Source organism: Plectropomus leopardus, chromosome 2 (genome assembly GCF_026936395.1).
Source record: "Plectropomus leopardus strain MGB_pleo_1.0 chromosome 2, ASM2693639v1, whole genome shotgun sequence".
Classification (NCBI taxonomy): domain Eukaryota; kingdom Metazoa; phylum Chordata; class Actinopteri; order Perciformes; family Serranidae; genus Plectropomus; species Plectropomus leopardus.
In genome coordinates this window covers 37,931,243-37,951,949 of record NC_142177.1, presented here as the reverse complement: position 1 = coordinate 37,951,949, position 20,707 = coordinate 37,931,243, and the positions used below count along the sequence as shown (strand labels likewise).

Here is a 20,707-nt window from a genome sequence, read left to right as displayed (position 1 = left end):
ATGATAATAATTACAAGAATAATTCAAGTGCTGTGTTTTTTGAGAATAATCCCTTAAAAACAAACGCAGTGTAAAATTTTCAATAACACACTTTTCATCAAACTTTAGAATCATATCTGCTTTCATTTGTTCCTCTTACAAACTTTCATCTTCTACCTTTTGCTCTTTTCCATCATCCCTCATCTCATATCTGTCAACCAGCCTGTTGGTGATGAAGGCATCAGGTGTGCACTCTTATTTTATTTTATTGGTATTTTTATTATTATTATTATTATTATTTTTGCTTTATTTTTTTCCTCTACAGACTTAACCCAATTACTCATTTATTAAAATAAAAAAAAAAATACATTTAAAAAAGGTTTAGGGTTACTGGCTTGTTCATTACTTGTGAGGTGAAAATAGCATAGGCAGTGAAATTTCTCCAGTCTCCAGTTGGTTCAGTCAGTAACAAATAAATGGATTAAGTTTTTCCAACTCAGTTTCCAAGCAGTTGTGTCATTTGAACTTGAGAGCTTGATTTAAAAAAAAAAAAATGTGTTACTGATTTATTAACTATTTTAAGTGGGTTAATAATTTTCTTTTTACCTCAACTTGTTTTGTTTTCATTACCTTTCATTTTTGCAAATTTTGAATTGGTGTTTTATTGCTGTCACATAATTTTTTGTCACTTGAATAATAGCAGTCTGCTATTACTCAACATGGATTGTGATAAAGCATAAGCGTGGAGCACAAGAGTGAATGATGGATGAATATGATCTTTTCATCTCTTAAAAGTTAACGAACAGCCCAATCTCCTGTAAAAAAAAAAGTGTAATTTTTTTTATATCAGTGAAACGATCATTTCATGCGCCATAGAGCTCCTTATTGCCTTTAATTTATGTGATTGACTGCTGACCACATCAAAACTGATTTACAGTGGAGTATTTCAGCTAGCTCCGACTAGACTGTAAAATCTCTCGTAGATGGTCTGATAAGCCTCCAAATGGCTTCAAGATAAAGTGGACTAAATATAGACAAACATACTGACCTGACTGACAGCGGAGAAAAACTCAGCACATGGCCACGTAACTAGACATAGTGTCAAACTGTCAGATTGACATGCAGCGTCTGTAAAAGCTTTATGAAACAAATTCCAGAGGGCCAAAGTTGATAGACAGCAAAATATATTTTTTCAAATGAGGACACATAAACAGACAAGTGAGATGGACAGGTTAAGCAGGTGGATAAAAAGACAAACTGAAACACGTGAGGAAAAAACATGCAGCCTATCATTTTAAAAATGTTAACGAGTCAAAAATTCATTCAAGCCATGAACTAATCCAATGTGTTTGTCCTTCTTCTGGGTTTTGCTCTGTTGTCATCATCGGCCTCACCTCACCATGCTTCAGAAGACATGCTTATTCCTACTCTTATTACCTGTAAGTAGAGATTTCACATCAGGAATAACTCCTTTCCTCAACCCATTATATTCTTCCTTATGACAAGCTTTTGGATTTCTGTTTACATTTTGTCTTGTTTTCTTGCATCCTGTTTGACTTGTGTCATATTCAATCCCATAATGACTATGAGGACATGCATCGTTTCTCTCAGAAATATTCAAAACCCTAAAGACATCCCGAGAACACACTGACAGAAAAACTTCCTCTGGCCATAATAGAATCCACATCTCACCTGTTTGTTTATTTTGCCAGCCAACTAGATATTTGCAGTGCATGATAAAAGGTCTGCAGGATTACCTGCCAAAGACAAACTTTGACTTGATGCCTGGTAGACAAACTCAGCAGCCTGCAGGCACAATATGCCATTTGGCAGGTGGCAATAAATAATAACTCTAAGAGAATATGAAAATGTTTGAGCGGTGCAACATAGCCCTCACTGTTGTGCTGTAAAACTAGAAACATCAAGACTTTCAGCATCTTGCAATAAGATAAACTGATCTGTCATATATTATTCGACCCAATATAGTACCCATAAATGTGTTTATAGTAGTTTCCAGTACATTCAGCCTAGACTGACATATATTTAAGTCCATATTCAACCCAAACGCCAGAATAAATGTTGGCAATGTACATTTACATTGTACATATACATTTCTACATTGTTATGTAGCAGATACCTTAAAAACATTTCTTTGCGTTAGGAACAAACACCACTTGGTAATGTTTGGGATAACAGTGTTTTCCACAGACTGACAGAGTGTGTGTGGCAGTAGCTGATGAGGGTCATCATCATATTACTATCATTCTGTGTCCTCACTATAAGATCCAATGTTTTTGCGAGCACTTGAACACGACGCAGCGCTAGGATTTATCATGACTTCTTATTTTTTCCTCCGCAGCAGTTTGTCACTTGCAGGTGTCACTTGCAGCTGTTTGTAAGTGAAAGCAAAGTTTAAGACACCGTAGAATGAACTGTTTAGTTTCCCTTTTAATGCACTTGACATTGTGCTGCACCATCTCTGCCAAAGTGAGCTAATAACTAAATAACTAAACTTTACTCTACTATAGTATATTTATTGTCATATTGGAATATAGATAGATCTGCGTCTGCAGGCCCTATATTTCTATTTATTTATTTTTTCATGTTAACTCTTTTTTCCTTTTTTACCTTTTTTTTTTAAATGTTATGGATTTTCTTTTATAACTTTTCACCAATAACTTGATAATATTTCTTATTAAGTCGCTCATTGCCTTCTCACCAGGGTTTTGCAAGAAATTAAGCCAATTTTCTTAGGGTACAAGGGGTTAATTTCCTTCCTAAAAGACGACTTAGCAGTAGTTTACCTGTAACTTCCTGTGCAGATGCTATAGAAACCCTGGATGTGACAGTGACACTTTACATTATCATACATGGGCTGTGTACCAAAGTACTCCTCTAATGGGTGAGTGTATGTAGTAAATTGGCTGGCTAAAACTTCTTGTGACTTGTAATTTAATTACAGCGTTAGTTTGGTGTTGAAGAGGAATTTGAGTCAGACTTCATCTGCATTGTTTGCACGGTCCGTCTCTTAAAGTGTCTCACCCTAAAAGGTCAATGTAATTCACTGTTATCTTCTCCACCAAGTGGTCATTTCCTGCCTATTAACCAATTCTAATGAGGAGCTATTATAGCTGTCTGTTCATACATGCATAGGCACGAACAAGCGCACCCACTTTTAAATGCACACAAAAGCAAAGCTGCATAAACACAGGCACAGTGTTGCCCTGAGCTCACCTACAAATCCCTGCAAAGAATTTCTGAAAATCCCTGCTTCTCCAGCTGTCTTCAAAGCATCTGAAATTTCCTCCAAATCTGCGGCAGAGTCCTAACTGAGCGTAACAGTCATCACATGCCACCATTTCTTCTTAAAACAGCCGCCCTGAGGCTGTTTGACCCAACCAGAAATTACTTCTTTACACTCAGAAAGTGACACAATTAGAAAGGTGGCAGCCTTCACTACGTGTCTACTGCTTTTCCACTCTCTCTGCAGTGTTTAATTTGTTTCAGCAGAAAATAAAAAATGAAGACACACTGCCATATTGACTTTCAGAACACCTGAAACACAAACACAATAAAAAGAAAGATGTAGTCCAAATAATAAATACTGACACACATGCCTCAACCACTAAACACGCACAAGTATAATTTTTCCACCGTTATTCTTTATAAGTTTATTTTTATTATTTTATAAAAACAAAATGAACATGCACAAACAGCACTCACAGCAACATCAACATGAAGACCCATCGAGAAAATTAAGAAGTAAATTTTAAAAAAGAATAGCCAAGAAATATATTAATAAAGGAAAAAAAGGATAAAAATAAGGAGATAAGTCAAAAAGAGATCAGTTAACTATAATACAGGATTAAGACTTACATACTAAGACAATGGGGGAATGATAGTTTCACTACAATCTATGATATGATAGGATACGATACAAATGGCTCTGTCCTGCATCTCAAGCTCCTGTTTGGTCCAGGATAGTGTTACATCATGATACATAAACCAAAAAAAACAAATGTGCATGTTTAGATGAGAAAAAGAAGTTAGTCAGTATCACATAATGTGTGTTTTTAATCCGGTGGAACAATTCTTCAGTCAAAGTTGAAACACTAAAGACATAATAAGATAAAGTGTGATTTGCTTCAGTAGAAGTGAAAACAAAGTCTGGCTCTTTGAACACTGTCACTGACTCATGACCCTTCCTTCTTTTTAGTTTCCTTGCAGAAAACGTTAAAAAAGTTCTGAACAGCAAGTATCTTCTTCTTATCTTACACCAGTATTAAATTCACAGAACACTCAAACAAAATAAGGCAGAGACACAAACACATATGTCATAATGAAATAACAAATATGTTCTAAATGAGTAATTAAAATTAAAGACCAGAAAACAATTTAAAACCAGATTTGTTTTTCTTTTTTAAGATCTGATAGGAAAACAAAGCACACACATAAACACACAGTCAGAAATAACAAATAAAAGCAGCTGCACACACACGTGTACAGACACACTCGCATATATACATACACACAGCCCAAGGATGTTTACTGTTAGATGAGAGAGGGATTTAAAGTCGTGCAAGACTCCTGCAGTGCGTGTGTGTGTGTGTGTGTGTGTGTGTGTATCTGTACTCTCTCTCTCTCTCTCTCTCTCGCTCTCTCTCTTCACCTCTCTGTATCCCTCAATCTCTCCCTCCCTCACTGGGTCGGCCTCTAAATCCTGTGATACGCAGATGAAAGTTTGTTTGGGCTTCGCCTGCAGCCTCCTCTGGAGCTACCGCTGTCATCCTGAAGTGACTGACTGCCTGTCTGACTGCAGCGCTAGCTGGGGATGGCTCGGGGATATTTGCGTTATCTAGCTGCCATTTGACTGGCTGAGGCCATTCTAGCTGTAATGCAGGAGTTCTGTCAGTCCCACGACGAGTTAAACAAATGTCATTTCCCTTGTTTGACTGGACGCCTTAAGGTTGCCCCTGCTGACTCACCAGACGTCTGCTAAAATGAATGCAATGCTCTGCATGCACCACCTTCTAGGAAAAGAACAGTACAACACGTTGTCATCCAAAGTCCTCAGATATTGCTGCTTTGCAGGGGACTTCTGCGTCTACAAATAATGCTCGAGGTATCCTTCTGCGTTTGCTGTTAACGTTCCAGGATGGTGTTACCATGATGGCGTTACCATGATGACAACAAATGCACATAGTGGGATGACTCTGCACGTGGTTATATTTAGACAACAAAAGCACATGGCAGCCAATGCTTGGACATCAACACTTGCTGGCAGGGATGCTTAGAATTAGAGAAAAAAATGGCACATAGTAAAGTGTAGAGATAAAAAACATCACATTCAGCTGGAAAGCAAACACCTGACTCCTGCATGAAAGTCTGGGGTTTGTTGTACCCATCAACTGCCCTCCCACCCACCCTACAGGGACCTTCGAGCTTCTTATATTATGTCCTTATCAGCAGTTTAGACTGAAGCTGTGTATCATGCTGCAGTAACAGGTTTCATCTGGCGGCGTATAATAACACAGTGAACAGATCTATCTGTCTGTGTCCTCAGCTGACGCTGTCCAGCAGGAAGCACTTTCAAAGTGGCAGTTTTTGAGGACTTTGGAAAAAGAACGGACTGGTAATTTCTTCGTTCATGACAATGTTACTGGAGAGGGTGGTTATGCAACTCACCAACTCACCTCCTTATGTTCATGAAGGTTTAAAGTTACACATAATAAGCAGCACGGCCTCTTTGAGTGACAGGCACACAGCTTAACCCAAACTTGATCACTTACTAATCCGAAAATCCAATATGGCAACAGCCAAAATGCGAAACTTGCACCTTCACCAATGGGTGACGTCAAAGTAGATACCTACAGTTTTTATACAGTCTATGTTTAAAACTAAAAATGCTTAAACATTGGACTGTTTAGTTTTTAATGAAGGATAATAAAGGATGGTCTTCATCAAATACTGTCATATTAAACAATAATGACACTTTTATTTACATAATCAACAGAACACTCAATGAACTCTGGTACTTTTTATAAAGAGGAAACTTTGTGGGAAACTTAACTGAAAGCACAAAGAATTACAACACTTCATCCTCTCTTTTTTAGAAACTCTGAAGGATGAACTCCACTAATGAATTTCACTAATTGGATATCCAGCATTTGGGAAATGAACCCTTCAAGTGCTCATGACACCTAATATATCAAATGAGCGACAATTAAAATGCATTTCTTTTGCTCAAGAGTTCACCAAAAGTGCTGCCGCTTCGCCTCGCTCCATCCGTCTCATCTGGTGTCTCTCAGTATTAACAACTCCCCTCAAACCCATCACAGGAAGCTCTCATCACCCCCCTCTAAAAAAACAACGCATCCACCGCGCATCGCTCATTATCGACACATCAAACGGCCCGCAATTAACGTCGCCGGGGGCACAAAGTAGTCCATGATTCTCACCGCGGTCGGCACCCGGCAGGGTAACCTTAGTGCTTAATGAACTGCCGCCGTGACATTCATTAAAGAAGGATTATGTCGTGCTCATTGCCACTTACAATATGCAAGGAATCTGTCATTTAAACGAGTCCATTAACGGGATTAATGTGTGATAGGTAGAGGTGCAGAGAAGGAGGGGGGAGGAGAAGGCCTTTTCTCTCTCGCAAGTCACACTTTTATCTGTTGCTTTTCCTCCTTTCACCTTTTTCTCTGCATTGTTTGTCTTCTCCTTTCCTTCCCCTGTTATCATCTCTCCTCACCCTTTTCTCCTTACTCCTCTTGTTTCTCATTCCCTCTACATCTCTTCATCTTTTCCATTTGGCTCTCCTTTCTTTGCTCGCCTCCTCCTCCTCGTCTCCTGCCCACTTTCTGTCAAAGTGCAGTCAGATAGCCAAGAATAGGCCACTCTAAGCTCCAATCACGCAGGAGGTTTTGAGGCTCCGATGCCTGTAAATTGGCGAGGAGTAGAGGAAGGTTGAATCTGGGGTTGATGGAGGGAAATTATTATGGGAGAAACTTCGCCAGGCCATTCCTCCTTTTCCATCATGAACTTTTCTTTCTCTCTCTAACCTCCTCTTGTTTCCCGAGCTGTTTTTCTGCCCTCATTTTCTTGTTTATTCTTGGACTGTTTCATTTGTCCCGCGACTCTCTAAAGGAGAAGTGACTATGGCTGATGGATGGATGGATGGATGGATGGATGTGTGGTTTTTTTTTCCTCCATTCTCGTTTCACCCTCTGCTCCGTTTCTGGCTTTATAATCTCTTTGTGATTTTCATTTCTCTGTCTCTTGGCTGAATTGATTGTAAAAGTACTCAAGGGCAAGTACAGCTCACCATCTGATCCCCCCCCACACACACACACACACACGCACGCGCGCACACACACACACACACACACACACACACACACACACACACACACACATATATGATACTGCTTTAATTTCAAATCTCTGAACATCGCTCGGTCACACAGGCATATTATTGCCAGTATTCTGTGAGCCAGTGGAATGATTGGGATGAAAAGAGATGTTGCCTCCACTACTGACCTCTCGCTTATTGCTTTTTGACCCAAAGAGGGCTCTATGGGCACACACACACACACACACACACACACACACACACACACACACACACACACACACACACACACACACACACACACATACATGCATAAGCATGTTCCCAAACAAAAAAAGATCAAGATCTCTGATTTTATTATGTGCACTCATTACACTCAGGCAACCCAATGGCCAAAATAAATGTTGGCATTGTACATTTCTGCAAACCACGTATGACTGGAAAGTTCCGAACTCTTTAAAAAACACCTGTTGCTCCAAACAGTTAAAGATACAAAGCTGTTTGTTTCCTAAATCTTGGTAATAAAAACGTCTACTTTTGCTGCTGCAAATAGAGCTGAAAATGTCCTGAGCTCATGATTAAGAACAGCAGCATTTGTTGCTACAGACACAGCTGAAAAGTTACCTAGCTCTCGTTAAAAACACAAACCTTTGTTGTGACAAACATGGCTGTAAGTGTTTAGAACTCTGGTTAAAAACCTCCCACTTTTGTCCCAACCTCCTATCAAAAAATATCCACTTTTGACACCACAAACAGGAGTGGATATTGCCCAAACTCATGTTAAAAAAACATCCGCTTTTGTCACTACACACACGACTAAACATGTCCTGAACTCACTTTAAAAGTTGACTGCTTTTGTAGCTACAAACAATGCTGTAAATATTGCAAACTAATGTCTTAAAACACCAAATCTCAGCTCATTTGAAATCTGAACTACCTCATTCATACGAAATGTACAAATGTAACATATTCATGGCTTGCAGAAAAGGACAATGCCAACATTTTATTCTGGCAACTTGGCGGGTACACAGACAAGCTCAACAAGCACACACAGACACGCCAAACCAACACAAAGATGGACGGCAGCCCAGTCTCCATAGGAATTCTGTTCATATTGGGTGATTCTGTTGCCATAATTGACATCCAGTGCAAATGTTTACCGTGTCACGTTGCAGGCATTCATGTTCCTTTCTGTATAGTGGAACAAAAACTAAGAATTTGCAGGCTGGGGAGGAGGATGCAGGTCTGATGTAGGAGTTCAGGTTATAGCTCAGGCTTACTGAGGCTATTCTTTGTTTTTACATGTGATCTAAGATTCACTTCATAGACCTACAACTGCCAATTGACCTATTGCTAAGTCCCACCCACTTGGACAAACAATCGGCGCACTGCCTGAACTAAGAGTGGCGGCTGTCTGCGTCAAAGACATATCCAAAGATGCTATGCAGAACTTTTGGGGACAGAAGCTCCTTATTTCACACAAACGCCATCAAAAAGGTCTTCACTGTGCCATGGTGTTAGCATTATCTGGGCTTTGCTTTTTTTGTAACGTTAAGATAAGTTAACGTTGATAGTTTTCAGTTGGTTTGGCTTTAACTACCTACAACTTTTTGCAACACTTATGTCTGATCGTTGAGGAACAAACATACTAAGACTAGTTTAACTAAGTTTAACAGATGACATGATGAGCTAACGTTACGAAGCTGAAGTCGGCCATAATGTTAGTAGATATTAGCTAACTTAACCTTAAGTTACCTAGCCAAGTTTACTGCAAGGTGACGTAATACAAGATGTTTCCTACATAATATATGAGGTCACACAGCTTAATCCAAAGGTTTAGCCTCTCAGGATACCTCACTATCAGTGTTGCTTTTACACAATGAATGTCGTTTGACCATTTTTTAAGTTCTAACTGCATGAATTTGAATAAAACCGCAGGGAAATCAAAATTTCTGCTGCTTTTCTATGGAGATCTATGAGAAGGATGTCCAAGTGCATTTTTTAGCTGCATGAAATGTGATTGGTTTGTGGCAATTGAGGGCAGGGCTTAGCGATAGGTCAATGATTGTTTAGGCCTTATTTTTGTTTTTACAAACAAAAAAGTAAGGGATTTAGATATTTATGACTGAAAGCATTCTTGGTGGAATAAATAAACACTGCAAAACTGAGAGATCAACACAACCTTTGGGTGTGTGGTAGCATAAAATCTGGTTGGTGATCCGTTTCTGTTTAGATCTGATAAGGTTCTTGTTGGAATTTATTGGTGAAATTGAATTAATTGCTTAAAAACCAGTACAATCAGGACTGAAAACATGAGTTTTTTTGTGTTTAAATTTCTAAAGTACAGATGAGATTTCCTCTTTGGATTCACAAGGAACTCAAACTCTGTGATCTTTATTTGTTTTTAGCAGATGTTTAACCAGCTGCCTTACTGTATCACTTAAATGTTCGAAAACATTTGAGAACTTATTCATTTTCCCTTTCTGTATCACTTACACTGTGGTGACTCAACCTTTAAGTAGTTCATGAAAGCTTTTGAGAGAACCTCGATTAGTCATTGTAAGGAAGTCATGATTAACGCTCTACAGGAAAGAAGTATCTGTACTCCTCTAATTTGCCTTTTGGAGTGACTGCGCGGGAAGGAGCAGTCTTCCAGAGACACATGTAAGCAGGCGTATTAGGCGGCTTCGTGATAGGTCACAACAGAGAAACACACCCACTCAACGGCCAGTGTGCACCAACAGCCAAATACAACAGACACGTGTGCACGCGCAGGGGAAAACACACAACGTTCAGCACATGAAGTACTTGCAGCCTTCAAGGAGACCAAGCATTTGCTCACAGAGACAAGAACACACACATACACATGCATGCATTTTAACCAATGCTGGTGAACACACACACAAACACACACGCACAGCCCACTGTATGCCATTCGTGACTGGATGTCAGACACTTGAAGTAAGTTGAGGAATGTGTTGGTGGATTCTGGAGGAGGTTTTCTGTCGACTTCTGAAAACAAAGTGAGACATTTTTTTAAATGACTCAACTGGAGATTAATTTTAAAAAATGAGGCGTAACTGATACACATATTAGCAAGGGTATCAGTTGTTTGTTCGCAAAGCACAGCAGGCTCTAAATGCTGTTGGTACACACTGTGAGAAACTTGGTTAATGGGTCGCTCTGTTCTGACAGTTTGTGGGCAGTGCAGGATTCTCAGATAGCGATGAAGTGTTTTGTGCTGCACACTGTTGAAAGGGCAAATCCTGTTCTGAAAGTTAATGACGTAACTGATGAAAACTTAAAACAAAAATAGTGAAATCAATGTGTATCCTTAACTCTGACCATTAATACAATTAAAACACCCTTAAACTTTTCACCTTGTTAGTATTTATTAGTAGTATCGAGTTGGTCTTTAAGGTCCCTAAAGAGCTATTGTGCTTCAGAGATAATAAAACAAAAGGCACATTTTAGCGTGAGGCTTTGGCTGGTCTGATGAAGCATTTTATTATAGAGGTACAGGCAAAAGTTAAAGGATTATTCTGGTGTTTTCAATTGAACGCATTTCCCACAAATGCGGCTATTGCGACATTGCCAAAGCACCAGAAAACAGGTTAGTAAACAGTAGAAAGCAGTGTGGAGGCCAGTGAAAACAGGGCTCAGACAGTCATGAAAAACCTGGAAAAGCCATGAAATTTGCAAATTGCAGTTGCCAGGCCTAGAAAAGTTTAAACAACTAATCATACCCTGAAAGTTTTGGATGGACATCAGTTTTCTTGAGTACAGCATTCAGGCGCCTTTTGAAAGTATTTAAACCTTTGAAATGGGATTTCTTTCAAAATTATGGAGAAAAGGCCATCAGCAACCGACAAATTACAACAAAAAAAGTAAAAAATTAAAAGATGAATAAAAAGTGATCTAAAACTGAGAAAGAAATCATTAAATGACCAGGAGAAATATCAAGAAAACCACATTTATAATTATTAGTTATATTGTAAATAAGGTTAAAGATTTTTTATTTATTTATTATACCATTATTTATTTGTTTATTTATTTATTTTAATTTAGCACAGGTCATTTTCTATTTTTGTTCTATTACTTTTCTTTACTTTTAATTTTGTTTTGCAACTTTTTATGCATTTTTTGCTCATTTTTGGGTAATTTCTTGTGTGGTTGCTCATTTCATGTGAAGTTGCTCACAGCAAATCTGTAATGAAAACCCACCTAATGACTGCAGTTTTCAATCTAAATTCAACAAGATATCAAATCACCCTGTAAGCCATCGCTCTGTGCCCAATCAAGCTTCTGTGGCAGGAGATTCAAACTTTTGAACAGCAGTGTTAGCACTTTCACGGTGCTGTGCTGTTGAATTTTAGGTCGTTTGCTTTAGCACTCATTGGAGGGACACACACAAGTTCAAGTGACTGATCAACTAGTATTCATTTTCCAGTTGGTGAAAGATGAAGTCACAAATGAGTCCCAGGCAGTTTGGCCCTGAAAGGGCTTATTGAAAAAAAATGGAATCAGTTAGACCACAAGCATTAAATGTGTTGGTTTTCTATGGAATATTGTTCATATATTAAAAGAAAGGGAGTCTTGAAAAAGCTCCCAGACCTGCTTCCACGATAGTGAAATAAAGAAACCAATAAGGTATCCTGCACACAGACATTATATTAACCACAGTGAGCTGCAGCAGGACATCAGTGAAGTAGATAACCGTTGCAATCATCAAGTATTGTGAAAGTAAAGGAAACTCGCTGTGCTTATTGGCTCCTGTTGGATTTCACTGTAACCCCCAGATCAACCCGCTGCTTTTAGGCCATTCTGCTCTTCAAGGTTACATCATACTTTGCAGTCTGTTGTTTTTCAAGTGGATCAAGACACATTTCTGTTATCCTCAGTGTGAAAGTACAGGTCACATATAAATGAAAAAAATGTTTGATAAAAGATGAACTCGTCTTTTGCTTGATCCGCGAGGCTTCAGTCAATATTTGTGGACATGAGCAACTTGCTCTCAAACCAAGAGGCCATGGAGCAGTTTCTTTGGTTTCTGTTGTTAGCTATTGAAAAGCCTCTCCACTGGCATAGAAAATGTATTATGGATTTATTTATTTTTCTTTTTTTATGTAATGGGCAGTAGTTTTTAACTTTCAAATTAAGCTTTGGAACATTCTGAACAAGTTTCAGCAAAGCTTATATCACACTCATTGTCCCTGTCAAAGTGGCTTTTATTGATTAAAAACATAATAAAAGGTTGCACTACTTGATTCTGACAATAATAAAGTACAAAGCAGGTGTTCCTTATTCAGATTTTATTCAATGTGCTTTCATCACAGCTGGTGTGAGTCAGCCTTGGTGCCAGAAGAAAATGTTGGCATTGTACATTTTGGACACAAATATGTAACATTTGTACATTTTATATGTATTATATCAAAGTTTCTGAAGTGATGTATATGACGTGACGTATACGAGTTGACTTTACATCTGGAGGTGGAGAGGATGGTGGATGGCATGTCTACTGGGCGTGATGCCCGCTAAGCTGCAGACCGCTGTTGTAGTTTTGATTTGGTGAGTCATTACTGAGTTTCAAGCAGCTTTTTAGGTACCAAATGCAGATGAAGATTTATAGCAACCCATCCTTTTCCCACATACTATTTTTGGTGACCTATCACTATTTTGCAACAGTTTTTAGGCAACAAACATCAGTGTTTTAAAGTGATCAATTGTTCGGTTTCCAATGCTTTTTTAGAGACCAGCTGTTGTGTTTACAGTATCTTTTTAGGGACAAAAAAGTTGTTTTTAAGTCCCCCACAGAACAGTGTCACCAAAAGCTACTGTTTGGGTTTTTTTTTAGGGACTCTTTACTTTTCCTGCTGGGATTGTGCCCCCAAACTGAGAATTGTAACCCACAACATGATCTTTACCTAAACATAACCAAGTGTTTTTTGTGTGTAAACATAACCAAATGTTTACTGCAGTGTTATTAACAGGTAATGTTTCACAAAAAACCTTCAACTTATCACCCACATAATAATATTCAAATGTTTCAGTGTATTCAATGGTTTGAAGAAATGTACAATGCCAACCTACATATTTATTTATTTAGTTTTGGCCATTGGTTGTGTAAGATAATTGTGTTCACTAATGCACAATTCCATCAATAATAGCACATAACGTGTGCATAAAAACCAGCTGTCAAAGAAACTAAGTGGTGAAAATGTATTCTACGTTTAAAGAGCTCTACAGTGTCAGCACAAACATCTTTGAGATCTCTGAAACAACACTGTTCTTCATTCACAAAACAAAAGAGATCTAGATCTACACTGAATGTTCACTGTGCCGGTAAATTGCTTCATGGCTCAGAAACCAAGCAGGTCGGGCTGCTCCTCCTCCCCAAATGCATTGCTCCAGCCTCAGACAGACTAAAGCCAATGGTGCATTTGGACGGTACTACTCAGCCCGTAAAGCCCACAGTGTCCAAGCTCATCATTGGGATGTTTCCCCCCACTAGTGACTGACAAAACAATTTAAAGTGGCTGAATGCTTAATTTCAAAAGAAATCATCCTAAAATGGGATATGAAATTCTGAAGGCTGCGAAGGACAGACTTTGTCTTTCAAATTCAAAAGACGGCTGCATTTTTTTAGCTGCCTCTGAAGGAGCCTTTAATATATGACAAGCCTTGTGGGCCTGTTTTGACATATCCAGTCTGGAGATGTAGTCTGTATCCAGCTGTAAAATCAAGGTGATGTCCTCGCTGGTCTCCAGGTGTAGAGATGAAGCAGACTGCAGATACAGAACACACACTGTAGCATCTGGCATCATTTTATTCTGTGGGAGGCAGCAGGGCTTTCTGTGTGCAGTGAACAACAGAATCACACTCATCATCACTTCCAGTATGCTCAGGTTTATAAGGACATTTCTGACGTCTGGAGGTAGTTTTTTGGAGATACATGCAGGACAAGACAGTAAAAATCTGCTTTATGGTGGTGCTTCTGGTGAATCTACCCGTCGATGTCAGACTGTAATGGCTCGCTGTCACTTTTTGCCATCTGGTGTCTCAGTGGACTGAAAACTGAAGGTTCAGGTAGAACTGAAAATAGCCAACGCAAAATGGCCAACAGATGGGAGTTGTGACACATGAACATTGAATGGAAGACAAAAAAAATCAGAAGGCTACAACCATACACAGGGGACATCTCAACAGCAGTCTCTCTGCTACATTTACTGTTATATATATATAACAGTAAATGTAGCAGAGAGACTGTAACTGAAGTACTGAATGTCAACCTCTTTCTGAATCACCCACTGCCCAAATGTGGCCCCTCCAAAGGGTGCAGAGTGCCCCCCCAGCCATTTTTTCATTCACATTCAAAACAAAGTGATTCACATTGGCAATTGTTTTTGTAGTTTTAGTAAATATAAAGTGCCAGAGTGCATAAAACAGCATCAAAATAGAGCTTTTTTTATTTAAAAAGCCAGTGGAGGATCCCCTCACCACCAACAGAGGTCCTAGATAAGCCCCTAATGTCCTAAAATCCAAGTCACCCTTAAATCTGAGAAATGTACTGGAATCCAGGAAACATCCTTAAATCATACAAATGTTGTTAAATCCTACAAATGAGCTGGAATCTTAGAAATGTCCTAAAATTCCAGAGACAACCTAAAAATTTGAGAAAAGTCCTAAAATTTTCTTTTATTTAGACTTTTTTGTGTTTCCTGCCATGATTATGCCACCAAAACAAATTATTTTGTTACCAAAACACAATCCTTTCTAAACCTTATCTGAGTGGTTAATCTAACCACACATTTAGCGTTGTTGAACTGTACAATTTTAACATATTTGCTACATCTCAAGTGGCTTGCAGAAATGTGAATTCATTCTTGTAATTGGGTTGATGAGTTAGTCTCATTTGTGTATTATATAAATATAAAGTTCAAAAAGAGTAAACTGCTTATCATGTACCTTATGAGCCAACTTTGAATGATGATATTCCCCAAAATAACACAGCATGTTTTTATTTTTACTTACAGACTGTTTAAGCTTTGATGAATTATGACAACAACGTTGGAATAGTAACATAAAAAACATTGCTGTAAATGTAAATTGAAGTCTAACCATAAGATTCATACATTTACAGTAAGATTTGTTCTTAGCATCAACACATAGCTGCTAACAAACTGGGTACTGCAATGCATCAAACGACAACCTTTTACTCCCATTTCTCTCTTCTGTGTTCAAATCACTGCATGTTTGGAAAAAAAATCCTCTTTTTGCCGTTTGCTCGGCATAATTCATCTCTCTAACAGTATTTTTGTTTGTGTATGTGTGACTATGTTTGGGTGCTTCATGTGGGTTTACACACTTGTTTGTACCTGAGTGTGTAAATATACCTCCTTTCGTGTGTGTGTACTCCTTTCTGCTTTTGTACCTGCCTTTATGTGTGTGTGTGTGTGTGTGTGTGTTTGTTCATGTGTATGTGTTTATACAACTGTAGGAAGTTGGCGAAGAAGCAGAAGGAGACGGCCAGCAGCTCCACCCAGCAGAGGGAGATGGGTCCGGTCACCACGGCTGATAAGAGCACCACTAAAGTCAGCACCCTGCACAAAGACGACCCCTTCTCCACCTCCAACCAGGACCTCAACGGATTCAGTAAGTCAGCTCTGGAGATTATTCTTTTCCAATTGAATCTCTAAATTTAAAATCAAGGCGCAATACAGTGATTAAAGATTGTTCTGCTATTGCTAGAACAACATGGTTAGTAATTTTTCTTGAATAGAGATTAGGGTCGTGACATCAGTGGTAGTGAGCAGTGCAAAGCATTGTGGGACTTAATGACATAAAAGCTATCACAAAGGCTGATTTCCTTACCAGTCTGTGGCGATAACCACCAAAACGTTGTTTGCTAACCGTCTACAAACCCTAAATAAGAAGAAGAGATCAAAGATGCGGTTGAGTTGGTGTATTTATTCATTATCAGCTGCCATAACCGGTGTGGTGAACATATCGCTAATAGAGTGCGATTATTTTTTTCATCTTTCCAGCTTGGAAGCAAAAAAATGGATCTTGAAAGGTTGTCGACTTAACACGGCGTCGCATGGCTGCATGGGTAGCAGCTGTAAGAACAAACACCTTCAGCAACATTTTCAAACATATGTTTGTGTCTTCACGGCATTTTCACACAATCAGGTTAAAACAAGTTTAACTCTAATGACGTTAGTGACGTCTATTTCCTCTGCCCCACCGACGTCGTCATTATCTTTTTATTCTTACTAGTCAATCAAATGGATGAATGAATGGTTACAAAAATGAAAAGTAAAAGTACCCTCCATGTTAACAGCTAACATTAATCACCACAAATGAAACAATAAAAAGATGCTGTTGTCTTGAGTTTAATGTGGCGACACAGAGATTTGTGTGTTGTGAGTGGCGATTAGGTTTCTTAACTTTATGCGAAAGACAGTTTTCAGGTCTTTTACTCTGAAAACCTGCAGGTCCTGCACCCATTTGTTTGTAAAATCAAGGTGGGCCTTGAGAAATGTATCATTTCTGAAGTGCTCGAAAACTGCACAAACAAGGTTAAAAATCCGTCCCGAAAACTTATTTCTTGCTGCTCGTTAAAGTTGCCCGCGTTCATATGGATCGAGGTCTTTTAATTCCTTTCATTTAGTAGTGGTCCTGTGCTTCCTTTTTCAGCTTGTCTGTATGTTACACTGGCTTTTGGACTTCTTCAATGTGTTTTTTGGGCAGATTGCAGTATCATCTTTAAGATGCATACCGCCACCTACCATATCGGATTTCTTTCTCCCTTGAAATGCGTGTCGTAAAGAAAGCCCAGATTACATTGCGCCATGACATCATTGCCTATTCTCTGCAACATATTTAGCTGTAAGTTGACTTTTGTTTTAGAAAGTAAAGTTTCTTTTGCCCTTGTCTCTCCTAGAAAATGCACATACAGAGTACTAAGCCCCTGTGCCATTAATCATTTTGTCAGATTAATTTATTCAAATAGTGGACATCTCATTTTTATAATAAAACTCTCCATATGTTCCTCTTTCACTAATATCAGCAGTATGTTGTGCTGCTTCACTAGTCTCCATCTTACTTAGTGCTGCTGTAATCATTTATCATTCGGCTCTGTTCCCTAAAATTGTTCCTGCAAGTACATGGATTGCATTGGGTACTTCACATGTGTGTCCAACTGTAATCTTATGAAAGTCAGCCTGCCCACATTTGCGTAGCTACGTGGGTGCATTTTCCCATCTCTTTGTAAAATTGTGTGTGTGTATGTGTGTGTGTGTGTGTGTGTGTGTGTGTGTGTCCAGGGTAATTAGACAGGGCCCCTCAGAAGGGCATTTTTCTCTTGAAAATGTCAGGCTGGCCTTTAGGGAGTGCTTGGCCATTGAAAGCCAGGGGTGCTGGAGAGGGACTAAGTAGCGAGCTAATGTCGCCCGTAATTGCCTGCTCTCTTCGTCTAAATGTCCACGCTGCAATTCTGACGTACCATAATGTTTTTGCATTGAAAACACTTGGAGGAGACCACTTTCATCTGGACCTTGGATGTAGGATGAAGCTCTGATATTTGAAAACTTTACATTTTCTTTCCTTTAAAATTCTCTTGGATGTTTGTTTGGGCATTTGCAACATCCAGAATAGGAGAAGCCTTTCTTCTTGAACTTGGCTGCTTCATGAACTTGTAGTTTTTGAAACTTTGGATTGTTTTTGTCTTCCATCTAGACCTAACTACACTTTTGCTAAGTCTACGAGTAAAGGTTTCAGCTTTGTTGTTGTTACTATCCTGAGAACACGACGAATCTGCAAGCTTATGTTTCATTTGCTCTGGCAGATGCGTCCTGACAGACCAGCCCGTTCTTCCTCCCAACTCATCAAATCACATGCTTTGTTAGTGAACCTCGGCAGCAGACACGGATGGACCGAGGGACTCTTAGCACTGCTATGTTTCTGATGCTGCCGGCAACTACTGTAGTATAAAAAGCTTAAAAGACTGCATAGGGCTGGTAGAAGGGGATGTATATAAGTTAAACAAACTCTGGACTTTTCAACATGGGATCTGTTAATTTCCTGTTCAGCCTGTTCTCATTATAAAGTTGCCAAATACAGCTGCTTTTGCAGTGCTTTCGGTGTAAGATTCTGACACCAAAAACCACTTTTTGCATCCACATGATGCGCTGCCGGACGGTGTCAGCTGAGAATGCAGCTGGACAGAGCCGTTCTCGGTGTGATTTTAAGCCAGCAAACAGTTGGATGGCACCTGCTGTGGTAAATAGTGAATAGCAGATGATACGCAAATAGTTGCCGTCAGTTGAGAAAACGGCGCGATGGAACCTGTCTGAATGATAGGCCGCTGGATGGCGTCAGGTCAAAGCAATATAAGGAGCAGGACAGTATAGAACGGGTGGATAGATCCAACAAACCCCGAACTTTCATGCAGGAGTCTGGTGTTTGCTTTCCTGCGAGATTTTTTTTGTCTTCACTTAAACATGTGCCCTTTTGTCTAAACTAAATTCGTGTCAGTATGTGCTTTTGTTGAGGTCCTGGTGTTGGTTGCCATCTGATTGTGTTGTCTAAACATAACCACATGTAGCACAATCCCACCATGTGCGTTTGTTGACATCATGGTAGTGGCATCCCAAAACGTAAACAGCAGATGCAGAAGGATACCTGGATCATTATAGGTAGATGCATAAGTCCACTGACAACTGCCCGTCCACTGCCCGTTGATGGAAATGGAAAATGAACTCAGAGGTCCCAGACTGATCCACTTTTTTGAATTAGTCTAATGATTCCAGGCTAGAGGTTACTGTCTTCTGGGAACTGAATTCATGATAAAGTAATGGTTATTTTATAAGTCATGGATTATTTTTTGCTCCCAGGCAGAGTTAACTAGACCTTGCCTGGGGCCAAATATACTTTTGGCATTCAGGTCTTTTTTACCTAGTGTGAAATTAAGTTTTGACTTTTAAAAGGTGCCAGACTTCCTCTCTCTTTTAATGAGCTTTGGATAAGTGAAGAATTTGTTTTAGAACATAAGCCGTATAATGCAGAGTGAGGTGATCGTATTGTATCAGACTTGTTTAGTTAGATGAAAGCTGTAATTCTGTCTCTTTGGCTGCAGAACTTTCAGAGCTTGTTGTTTAACCCTTTGAAAGCTAAGCATATTGACTCGATTTCTTTTGAAAATACAGGAAGACGGCAATGCGCAACGGAAGAAGAAATTACAAAAAAAAAAAAAAATAGCAAGAAATTAGTTAAGAATACTAGAAAAACACCAGATAACTATTATAAAAATGAAATAAAATTTATTTAAAATTAGTAAGATAAAGTTAAAAACAAACAAACACGAGAATGACTTTAAAAACTGTGTAAAACTTAGAATTTTGTCACATAATTTTAAATATGGAAATATTTAAATTAATATAACTTTTCTCCAGATTTTTCTTTTCCCTCTAGCTTTGTTGAAATAATTTTTTAAATCTACTAATTTCTTGCAATTTGTGGAACATTTCATATGAAGCAACATAATGCCCTTTTCCGTATTTTTGAAAGAAAACGTTTTCATTTGCTCAGGTTTCAAAATTTTAAATATTCTGAAAGTCATTTGAAAGCGAAGTCTCTGTGGGTTTCAAAGGGTTAAGAATCATGGCAATTAGCTGTCAGGGTTATCACAGTTGGTGCCATGAAAGAGTGTCTCTCTAACTGCCTCTTTTCACAGATGGTATGGTGTTATCACATAAACATTTGAAAAAGAGAAAGAAACAAAACGGGTGCTTACACACACACACACACACACACACACACACACAGTCACAGTCACAGATCCAGGCTCAGTACTAATGAGACAGAGAAAAAACGCTGACACAAGGTAGGGGACCCAATAATATTTCTGCAGATGGACCCTCGCAGGGCAAATAACCTTTTTGTGTTATTGCCTTCTCACCCAGTCACCAGTTATCTTCACAGGACATTGCTGTCAAAGCAGATTTCTTTTGGTATGCAGGTACACTCCTCACTGTATTAAAGTTGAGCTTCTTTTTGAGGCGCATTAGCATACAGTGCCGGTGCGCATGAGACGAGAGGGATTTTATCACAGAAGAGGAGAAAATATGTTGTGTTTGGAGGTATTAGGAGAGGGGAGAGGAGGAGGAAGGAGAGAGGACAACGGAGAGAGGAGAAGATAAAACTTAAATTATCCGCTGTAGGGAAATTTGGCTATTGTGGCAGAATAGAGCAAAGAGAATATGAATAGGAATTAGGCAAGAGGGGTGATATATGGATCATTTTCACTTCAGGAAATTATCGTCACATTCATTTTTAAGACATCAGTAAAATTGAAAACACTGGATGAGGTCTGTG

General features: G+C 39.0%; 1 protein-coding gene across 13 annotated transcripts in view; it reads left to right on the top strand.

Moving 5' to 3' along the window:
• ptprt (protein tyrosine phosphatase receptor type T) overlaps positions 1–20,707 on the top strand; it is a 475,570-nt gene that overhangs the window by 320,087 nt on the left and 134,776 nt on the right. For 9 of the 13 annotated variants that reach the window (XM_088070228.1, XM_088070218.1, XM_088070213.1 and 6 more), the window contains one exon: positions 15,831–15,985. In XM_088070228.1, the coding sequence (XP_087926354.1) occupies positions 15,831–15,985 (155 nt within the window). Of the gene's footprint in view, positions 1–1,388; positions 1,419–15,830; positions 15,986–20,707 lie in introns of all 13 variants that reach the window. The other 4 variants (XM_088070225.1, XM_088070209.1, XM_088070182.1 and 1 more) reach the window with 2 other exon arrangements.